A 10985-nucleotide genomic window follows, 5' to 3' on the forward strand; every position below is an offset into this window, starting at 1 on the left:
TGTTTAACTAAGCTGTTAAGAAATCGAAACTAATTTATTAAATCGGCAGATATATATATAATATATAAATTCAACTTGCATTAAGAAATTATTTAAATTTTAAGCCTGACTGACGCGAGTCACGAGCCCAATTGAGTTTTCATGTATAAAAAAAAGAATCAAAATTAACCGTTACATTTGTGCCAATTTTCGAGTAACCACAATAAGCCCCACCCAAAAAATAAACAAACGAAATGATTTCTGTCTCTTTTGTAAGAACAAAATGCATTCAAAATAATTTTTATTGTTTTTCTTAGGAGCAAAAAGTCGTTCAACCCGTTTGTTTGTTTATTGTTACTACGTAATTACATGGAAAAGAATGTATTTGTTGTTTTATATATGTACATATAAATATGTATACACTTTGTGTACTTCTTTGCTGTTGTTTTTCTTATGACAACAAATCGGGTTTTACATTCTCTTGCAGGCCTTGGCGAAAAAAAAAGAAACAAGACAAAAACAAAAACAAAAGCAAAAGCAAAGCGCCCGCAACGAATTGCAATTCCGCAATCGATTCATATACGAATTCGGATTCGATATCCAATTCGAGTTGAGTTTTGACCTTGCTTTTGAATCAGTTATACATATATATATATATATATATATATATGTGTATATCAGGTGGTATATCTAGTTCTTTAGATGATAAAGAAGTTCAACACGAAGCGAAACACTTTGCTCAACGTGCTGTTCGAGGCCGGACGCTCGTTGGCCGCCAGCTGAGCGTCCAGCTGATCCTCCAGCTCGGCCCCATAGCGCACTATATACCACTCGGCAGCAAAGTAGACGACGAGCGTAACTAGTGCAAATTTAATATAGATCTTGAATATCCAAAATATGTTCAGGCCAAGTTGATGCAGCAGCTCCAGCACATCCATTGCTGCTAACGCCGGCTAACGTTGCGTATGCGCAATGCAAAAGAAAATACACTCAAAGACTGACTGGCTGGCTAACTGACTGACTGACTACGAAAAATATAACCAGAGTAAAACGCTCGCAGCTTGCCGGCTGAGTGCCTACGCGTAGGGTCGAGCGAGCTGGGCAAAGATTGCGATTTGCTGAAATGGGGTCGCTTGAGGCGTCGCTTTGGATCGCTTTGTGGCTTATGCAATTGTTGTAGCTGCTGTTGTGGTAGATGTTGTATTGCTGTTGCTGTTGTTGTTGTTGTTGTTGTTGTCGATGTCAATGTTGTTGCTGTTGCTGATGTGTATTGATTGTGTGGAGCAGCGCATTAGTGTGGCGTTCAAGATGCACATTTCGCTTTCGTCTCTGACAGATGCCTAAGTTGCCGTCGTTGTTGTTGTTGCTGGTGCTGGTGGTGTTATTGCTGCTGTGTTCATGGTTGTTGTCGCCTCATTTGAATTTTATAGTGTTGATGATCCCGTCTCTTCGATTTTTCGTGTTTTCGTATTTCGCTATTTCGGCCTTTTACGCTCGTAATAATTGTTGCTGCCGCTTTCCGTTTTTTTTTAGCTACCTCTTATTGTTGTTGTTGCTGTTGTTGTTGTTGGTCTCACGTTGTCATTTGATCACTATGCGCGCCGCTTAATTATGTTAATTTGTGCACCAGCTTTGTACAATTTATTTCGCTTTTATTTTTCGGTTTCCATTGTTGTTGCTTTTGGCTCTGCTTTTATTTGCGCTCCCTGTAAAAGAAAAAGATATATTATATATATAATTTTTTTTTTTTTTTTTTTGAAAAATTAAATATATTCAACGCATTTGTAATGTGTTTGTAATTTAATTGGTTTCGGGGCGGGCAGCTCAAATTGATGAAGATAAATGATTAACAGCATCCATAAACAAATTCGATTGCGAAAAGCTGGCCTGTCTTCGTGCATTTGTTTGCTAACTGCAACTGTAGCAGTGGGCGTGACTTGGGCAGATATTATATCAGCTGCAAAGATTTTGATCAATCTGTGTGTTAAGTGAAGCGGTACAACATGAAATTCACTGAGAGAAAGGGGAGAGAGTGTGAAATGTACAGACATTCGAGACATTTAAGATAGGAATCTGCCAGGTACAAAGATCTTAAAATCATATAGCAAGATCAGAGATCCAGATCTGAGTCTGAGTCTGAGTCAAAACAAATTAAATACTTCAGATCAAGAGCCATGACTAAAAGCTAAGGCTAAGACTTAATGAAAAACAGAGTTAAGAGCTGAGCTCGAAAAGTGAGTCTATGGCTACAAAATCTAGTCTCTAATCCATGGATATTGTAAGCCTGGCTAACGAAGCGCATCTTAACAAGCGTGGCTTGAGCCCAGCTTAAGTTGCAGTCTCAAGATCTGCTTTTTAGACTTGCAAATCAGTTAATAAATGAACGAAGCCATGAATAATTGATTCGCTGTGCATTCTCTTGCCGTCAATCTCTGTTGGCTGTGGACTATTTATAGGTAGAGCTACTTAAACTCTGTGCCTGACCTTGACAGCAACCTTCCAGCGCCAAGCGGCGAGTCAGTGGCCGCCGCCCCCCTTTCGGCCACACCACTGTCTGCTAGCCATGTTTGACAAATTAAAGTGAGTTGCGAGCGAGCCACAAAAACTCGATTGCATCTTCAATACACTTGACAATCGCTTAACAAAATCTGCTTAACCTTACGATGCGCGGCTCTTGCTGCTGCTGCTGCTCCTCCTTTGACTTTGGCTGCATCTGCAGCGACGACTACGACTATTCGCCGCTTGCCACTTGCCGCTGATAAATGCAGCAATTATTTAAAGCGCACAAATCAACTTCAACTTGGATGGGTCTATGCGGCTGACCGGTGTGGCAGGCGTCGTGCCGTTTTCGAAAAGCCAACCAAAGTATATTACATTAATTTCGAGATGTACGCGCAAAAAACTCCGCAGTTGTCGCAATACCATTGAGAGATAGAGAGAGAGAGAGAGAGGGAGAGCGGGGCAGATAGTGAGAGAAAAATGAAAATGTCTTTAAGAAACCAGTCGCCAAACGGACAAAAGTGGATTGCCTTCACAATGCCTGCGGACCTGACTTCCACTCGCCAATCGAATTCTTCCTGACTGCAGGCAACGTGAGATATGTAAATGCTGAAGTTGAACTGTCGCATAAACTGAGCCACAGACAAAGACGCAGCTCGGTCTCTGCTGGCCTCCTCCTGCCCACCCTCTTGCTCGGCTGTCGAGTTGTCAAACCAAAAACTAGACACTAGATTCAAGATGCGAAACTGAAAAACTTGAGTCGTCAACAGACTCAAAAGATTCGCTTAAATGAGTTTCTTTTCGTCTCTTTATTTTGTTTGGTAGCCAAGGCAGTTGTCTGAGTCTCTGATAAGTGCGCGTACTCGTCCATATAGATGCGTACCGGTTTCTGCGTCAGACCCTCTGACATTCTCACCTTATTCGCATGAAACACTTTGTTTTGGTAGATACCCTGTAATTGTGGGCAATGACTGGGGTATATAGAAGGGGAGGCAGATGGATGAGAGTTTTCTGTGTTGTTATAGCGAAAATTCTAATAACTAAATCCACATCAAATCATACACAAATATTTGCCAGCTCTGCTCTATAAAATCTGATTTACACGATATCTAAAAGTCTACTTTTCCCAAATTTACTACTTGTTTTCTGTTCAACCTATGGCATATGCCTTATGTGTATGGCCATATAATAATTTCAATTTCTTGGCTATATGACATTTGCATCACATAGTAAATTATCTAGCTGCATGTTAATTAGCAAATTTGTTACTTCCCCACAAAGCGTAATAGACATTAAACGCTTTTTTGAGTAATTCGTACTTATATAAGGCAAATGGCGTTAATTTCTTGGCCACTTGGCAGTAACCCATTAAAATGTGGGTGACCAGCGAACAGACCAGACCAGACCAGGCCAGGCCAGGCCAGGCATGTCGTGCCAAGCCAACAAAACCAGTTGAAAACATGATATGAAAACATTTAAGTAGATGCCGTCATAGATAGACATCGCTGTATGGGCCTGCTAGGGTCTACTCGGATTAGGGAGTGGGGGTGGACAGTCTGACACGCATTTCTACTCGCTAATTGCTTAAATTGTGTCAGCTGCGGCTGCTCAATGACCAAAAGTTGACAATTGACTTTTAATTAGGTAGGCCCGAGGCTTGAACATGTTTTTATTGTTTGTATAACCGGGTTTGTTTTATGGTGTATTTGTTTCCGTAATTCTTTGAAAGTGTTTCTCTGATTTGGTGGAAAGCCACGAGATTCTTATTGGAAAAATATCGAAATTGGAATTTAGCTGTAATTATGGTCATAGATTTAAGCTACATGACAAAATATTAAAACTACAAATCTACATTCCAGACACATTTATGTATATTTCTTCTCGAACAGCAACTCTAGCTGGAAATATGCTACTAGAATAAAAGAACCAAGAAGTAATTTTATTTCTACATATGAAATCACAACAGCCGACGAAACCCACTTCAAATTCACATTCCAAACACATTCACACATCACCGGTATCTTCTCTTTGTTTCTGCTTATTCCCGAACTTTCTGAGGCTGTCTTCCACGAAGCAACAAATTGCCTAAATAAATGCCATCAACCAGTCACATCTAAACACTATCAATCTTCTTCAAAAATTACTTTACTCAAGCATCTTTTTGCGTATGCTAATCTTATATTAATATTTTTACCTTATTGTTATCTATTCGTTCACATTCTGTTGAGTAAAATATAAATAAACAAAAAGAAGAGAAGCCAACACACACGCAGCCGACTTTGACAGTTGGAAACTGGAAGCACTGCGCTTCCAGTAGTTAGGCAAATCTTAAAGCCATATGATCAACAGCTGATCTGCAAGCAAAGCTTTGCAAAGCAAACAGGTAACTATAGCAAAGTGCGTGAGAAAGAGATGACTATAGTAAATGATGAGCAGCAAGCGTGAGTTACATAGCAACGAGCTTGAGAGTAGCAGAAGCACAGAAGCAAAGCTTGTTCGCAGTGTCTAAAACTATGCAACAGAAAACAACAACAAATTTGTATAATTTTATTTTTATATTTATTTGCAGGTATATCAATTTTAGATGAATTGGGAATATACATATATATATACAATTTTTTACATTGGGCAACATGCCAACTGGTGAGGGTATTTTAAGATGGTTTACAAATTAGCGCCAATTTGCAGCACTTTTTTAATTCGACAACAATTACAAAGCTTTTGGTTCCTTGTTCTTTATTTGATTCAGTAATTTCTAATTTGTATGTTGCTTTTCATTCAATGGCCTCGATTATTTCATATTCTTCATCCAAAGAATGATCATAATCGATATTATATTTGTTTTTAATTTTGCTTTTATAATCTTTGAGCTCATCGTCGTTTTCAAATTTATTCAAATTGTAGCGCATACTGCCGCGTTGCTTGCTTTTGTAGCTGTTGTTGTTGTTGTTGCCGCTGCTGCTGCTGCTGTTGCTGCTGTTGCTGTGATTGCTGTGCTGTGCTGTGTTATTTCTAGAGGATGTGTTTGCTATGCTAAATTGATTTCCTTTATTTCTACTGCTATTCCTATTGCCCTGCTTACGGCTACTGCCACTACTATTTTGTCTACTTTGATATTCGCTATATTTACTAGAGTTAAATTGTTGCTGTTGCTGTTGCTGTGATGATGAGTATGACGATTGAGATTGATTGGTTTTGTATCTCATGCTGCCTCTAAAACTATTTTTGGTCATTTTACTGTAGTTGGTTGGTGAGGTGCTATCTACGATTCTGTTGTTGTTGCTATTGCTGTTGTGTTTGCTTTTGTCTATGTTGCTGTTGCTGCTGCTGCTGCTGCTGCTGCTTTTGTTTTGTGCCAGAAACTGTCGCTGTCTGCTGCCTCGCTGCCGATCCACTGCCTCCGCCGTTGTTGTGTGTGTTTTCCCAATCTTATACTCATCATCAGCCTTATATCATACCTCAGCCTGCTCCTGCTGCTGCTGCTGCTGTTGGCTGCGCTCCGGTATGCGATAGAGTTCATCGTTATTCTGATAGAGCTGCTCGGAGCTGGCGCAGTTGACGTTCGACCACCAATCGCAGACGCGCACAGCCTGATTGAAGACGGTGCCGTTGGGGCAGAGGAACGAGTATTGATGGCCAGAGTGCAGGCACCAGTGCCAGACCTTGAAGAGAGCATTGTGTGAGAGAAGATTGTTTGAGTAATATTTGTTGAGTGAATCAGCCAAGTCGTTGCTCTGGTTAGCTCACCTGACACCTCGTCTCGGTATCCGCATAGTAGCCCGGCTGACGTCCTTGGCAGTTGAATGACAAACCCTTGGGCACCGCATCATAGATGGGATAATCCTCGCCAGCTATGTAGCCATCAATTTGCTGCAATCGTAAACCATAAATGAGATGCGACTTTCAAGTACAGCTCGTGCATGGGTATGTGAATTATCTCATCGAGTGCAACTGCAGCGGGTGACCTTCGTTTGGCTGTTGCTTGCTTAAGCAGGGCACATTTAAAATCACGGCAAAACAAACAGCAAAATGATGTCTAAACAATAACAAATTACGAGCCTGAAACAATTGCCACACACACTCAATTTTAGTACATGCGAAAAATAAAAAAAAGCTACAGAAACAGAAACCGAAAATTTAAAATGCAAATGCATCAACCGAAAAATCTGTCGAAAAACCAGCAAAAAATATGAACAAAAAAACTGAATAAAGATCAACAAAAGAATCAGTGAGTGTTGAAAAATGTGCAATTGTGGGTGGTTATCTATGTATGTGTGCGTGTATGAGTATGTGTGTGACAATAAAAACAACAGAGAACTGTCAATCTCATGCGTATGAAACCATGAAAAGCTGACACAGCACCAAAGCGCGACCAAGTGGCAACACCACAAGTACCATACACACAAACACACACACACGTACCAACAGACGATGACATTCCCATGACTGACATTCGACAGCAGCGCTCTACAGCTGTGTTGTTCTTTTGTTCGATGCGCCACTCCATTTTCGTATTCCTGTGCAACATGTTGCATGTCACTGGCCTATCTTTCGGCTATCTTGATCTTGCCTCAATTCCAATCTAAATACATATTTTCCACACCAATTTCGTATTGTTGCCGCTGCTGCTGCAGCTGCGATGCGCTTAAATAAATTCATTTGCAAGGCGTGTGACGAAAAATCTTTGGATGGACTCTTTTTTTTTTTTTTTTTTTTGCAGGCGTCCATGTCAAAATGCATATTTTATTGTTATAGTTCAATTTGAGGTTAATGTTTATTTTATGCTGATGAGCAGTGTTGCAAAATGTGAAACTGACATAATAAATTAAATTGTAGAGGGAATTTAAACGATTTTAGTAATGATTTAAATTTTTTATTTAAGTTTAAAATGCTTTAAAGTTTTTAAAGTGCTTTAATCAAATACTAAATAAAAGACCACAAAAAATACGACAGGAGTGTTTTAGTCCTTTTCCTTTACGAAATTGGTATTTTAGTGCATTTTGTGTAATTAAGTGGCAACTGTGCTTAGGGTGACCATTTTATTGATCCCCAGCTGTTCATTAGCTTGTCAATTCCTGTTCGATAACCATGCAGCGGCTATTTGCTAACTATTCGATAACAATTCTCAGCTCTTACCAAACAGTTTAACAGCTTTTTTATTGCCTGTGCAATTTCCTGCTGCACGCTAATAACTTTCATGAGGGTTTAACATTTGCAACTGCAACAACAATAGACGCCCAGTGCCACAGTAACCCAGCTGCCTAGCTCTTAGCTCTTGGCTCTTGGCTCTTGGCTCTTTGGCTGTTTAAATACCAGACGACGAAGACTCCAAACCAACAACAACAGCAACGGCACAGCGCGCAATTTGCCTTTCTTTGCTCTAGTTGTTGTTGTTGTTTAGAGCAGTTCACCAAGGCTAATTGATAAAAGACTTAAGTAAAGAGGCTCCAGCAGCACTAACAGACGAAGAAAAAGCCAAACGATGACGACACCTTGAGCCAGCCAAGTCTGCATGCAATGGGAAATGCGGCCTGGCCAATGGAGGAGCCATCGGGTTCGTATAAGCTGGTGTGGCGTTTGCGGACGTGAGAAGATGTCTAACACTTTGCAGACAGCTCGACGGCGACGGCGACGACGACGACGACGACGACGACGACGGCGTTGTCGCTGCACTTGCAAAATCGAGAGACTTTTTGGTCCACTTTTATTTTTGTCTTGGCAACAATTGCATTGTTGTTGCTGGTTGTTGTTGTTGCTGTTGCCACTGAGGCGACTGCGACTGCAACTTTGCGTGGGAGTTTGTTGTAGTTGCTGACGATGTTAGCTGTGTGTAGATCGCAATCAGACAAGAGACAAATGGTGTGCGCAATCTTTTACTTTGAATGAGTATAGAAATTATCTCAGATGACACTTTTTTAGCAGCTGCTGCCGTGGATGCTACTGCTACTGTTGCTACTACTGCTGCTGCAGCTCATGATATATCCATTCTAACGCTAATGAAGCTATCAAATTGTTTTCAATTTTTTTTTTTAATGCGATTTTATTCCCAGGCCTATACAGTTTTATGATCGTCAAATATTTCAACGATAAATGAAAAAAGATAATTGACAAAGAGCAATAAATAGACAAATCGAAAACGAGTGAGAGAGATGAAGAGAGAGAGGGGAAGGGTGAGAGGGGCGGACATGCAGTTGAGAGTTGAGTTGACACTTAAGTTGGGTTTCATGGTGCGCCCTCAGCCGAACTTACCCCATTGACACAGTTTCCTGCCAGCAGCACAGCGAACACGACAACCAAAACGATGGACATGCAGGAGGCAATGAAGTTGCTCGAGCAGAAGGAGGAGGCGGTGCTGCTGCTGCTGCTGCTGGCTGCCAGATGAAGATGCTGCTGCTGTTGTCTGCTAGATTGTTGCTGTTGTTGTTGTTGTGGTGATTTGTTCGCGGTTGTTGCGGCTGCCATGATGTCTGTGATTTTGGGCTTTACGGCTACGCGGCGTATACGTAATTTAAATGTGATTTTGTGTGTGTGTGTGTGTGTGTCTGTCTGTGTGTGCTGTTTCGCTGTTCGTTGTTGCTGTTGTTGTTGCTATCTAAAATACAAAATCGAAAAGAGAAAAATAAAGACGAGCTAAGCTAAGTGCTATTAGATGTTATATACACAACATCCAATTTGTGTGTATGTGTGTGTGTGTGTTTTTTTTTAGAAAGGAAGCTGCAATTGGAAAATTGCATTGGGCCCAAGACAAGCTGAGATGCCTTCTCAAGTGTTTCTTCTCGGCTTTGGCATGTAATTAGATTTCATTTTTATATTTTTATTATTTTCTGATGCATGCGACTCTGGGCTCTGTTTGGAATTTTATGCTCTGCCGCAAATGGTAATGGGCATTTGTGGTTACGTTAGCTGCGGCGGTTTCTATAATGCTTGCGGTTGCCTTGCCAGGAGTAGATGATGCTGCTGCTGCTATTGCTGTTGTTGCAACAACATTCACTTCTTGCCACTTGGCTTTTGAATATGGCTTGTATTGCTTTTTGATTGCGTTTAATGGTTGATTAACTCAACGTTGTAGGTGATAATTACGTTTGATTGAACTTAATTGTGAGACATGTGGGACAGTTAGCTAATGCATGGACTTGCTCTAAGTATTACTACTAGAGTAGATGTAATAATATAATATTTTCAATATTGTCTATAATTCTTTTTTTTTTTTTTTTTTTTTTTTTTTTTGTGCAGTACAGTTTGATCCTGGACCCTTTTATTTATGCCAAACTCTCTAGCAAATCCTGCTCTCATAAATGTGAAGAAGTAAACATACACTAACAGAATCTTAAGTCAGGAGCTTTGACTTGAAGCTCTAGCAGAGCCGCCTCTCAAATATATAATATATATAGCTCTTTACAGAGATTCTAACTATGAGCCAACATATTATAATTAGCACAACCATTTGGGGTCCACTTAAGGTCCACTTTGGTTGCTCTAATAAATATGCATGTTTATATTAATATTATGCATTGATTATATTAAAATTCATCAAGTACACAAATTCTTTATCAAATACTTTCTTTATTTTTTATTCTTATAAACACTGAATGAAAAGTTCAGTTTCCTTTTAATTTCCAGGCAATGCCCATTAAAATCTTGTAAAATTAAGCAATTGCCAGGCCACATTGCATTATTATTAAATTATTTCCAAGCCATTATATAGTTTAGTTTTTTCTTTATAAGCTTTACGTAATTAATCTCTCAGCTTAAGAGGCACGCACTTAACCGCACACTTGAACAACGCTTGATATGTTTGTTGATATTTACTGAGTTTTTCTTGACTTTGTCTGTTTTATTTTGCTTGTGCTGTTTGGTTCGTACGTTTTTGGGTCGCGAGAGCTGCGAGCTGCACGTGTTGCCGCGTTTGGAGTTGATGCAAAAGTTAGAAAAAATTTCGCATCAATTTTAGTTTTATACTCAAGAGCAGGTCGAGCGCGGCGGCGTCGTTTGCTACTCGGCTGGGGGCCAATAGATGAGCGCCGCAATACAAGCCAAATGCACAGAGTCATCGTCAATGCTGTGGCTGCTGCTGCTGCTGCTGCCGCAATTGCCAAAGAGCAAACTCATCGTCATCGTCGTCGTCGTCGTCGTCGTCGTCGTCATCATTCGGCGAGCAGCAGCCGAAACTGAAGCTAAATCATCGTGCAATTGGCGCTCATTCGGCTCTCGTGCTTCTCGCTGCTTCGCATTCATCGCCAAATATTTGGAGCTCTGTGGCAGATGCCGCAGCCTCGCAGCCTCGCAGCATCGCAGCATCGCAGCGGCGTTACAGCATTGTTGGGCTGCCTTGTTTTGTTTGCGGCTTTTGTTTGTTTATGATTTTGGCACATTTTGTGTTGTTACTATAAAAATGAAAGAAACAAATATCACAAAATTAGTGCAAATTTTCATTTGGTTTGTGAGCTATTGATGAAAGCCAAACAAAAGACTTAGGCAACGAGCTTGTAAGACTGTCACAGCGATTA

The 10985-nt window shown here is 40.4% G+C and overlaps 2 protein-coding genes across 2 annotated transcripts; both read right to left on the reverse strand.

The window, feature by feature from the left end:
- Nucleotides 1–237: 237 nt before the first annotated feature.
- Nucleotides 238–4824, reverse strand: LOC108614421 (uncharacterized). Its single transcript, XM_089466971.1, has 2 exons — nucleotides 4673–4824; nucleotides 238–1685 (listed from the first exon to the last, which is right to left on the reverse strand). The coding sequence occupies exon 2, from the start codon at nucleotides 915–917 to the stop codon at nucleotides 678–680; it is 240 nt and encodes a 79-aa protein (XP_089323097.1). The 5' UTR covers nucleotides 918–1685; nucleotides 4673–4824; the 3' UTR covers nucleotides 238–677.
- A 201-nt stretch (nucleotides 4825–5025) lies between these two features.
- LOC108614419 (uncharacterized) lies at nucleotides 5026–10470 on the reverse strand. Its single transcript, XM_018008537.2, is given in 6 exon segments — nucleotides 5026–5771; nucleotides 5773–5826; nucleotides 5829–6140; nucleotides 6226–6348; nucleotides 8728–9070; nucleotides 10242–10470. Coding segments are annotated over 5 exon segments (1221 nt in total). The 5' UTR covers nucleotides 8941–9070; nucleotides 10242–10470; the 3' UTR covers nucleotides 5026–5252.
- Nucleotides 10471–10985: the final 515 nt, after the last annotated feature.

Source organism: Drosophila arizonae, chromosome 4 (genome assembly GCF_054131065.1).
Source record: "Drosophila arizonae isolate 15081-1271.41 chromosome 4, UAZ_ARI_1.0, whole genome shotgun sequence".
NCBI lineage: Eukaryota > Metazoa > Arthropoda > Insecta > Diptera > Drosophilidae > Drosophila > Drosophila arizonae.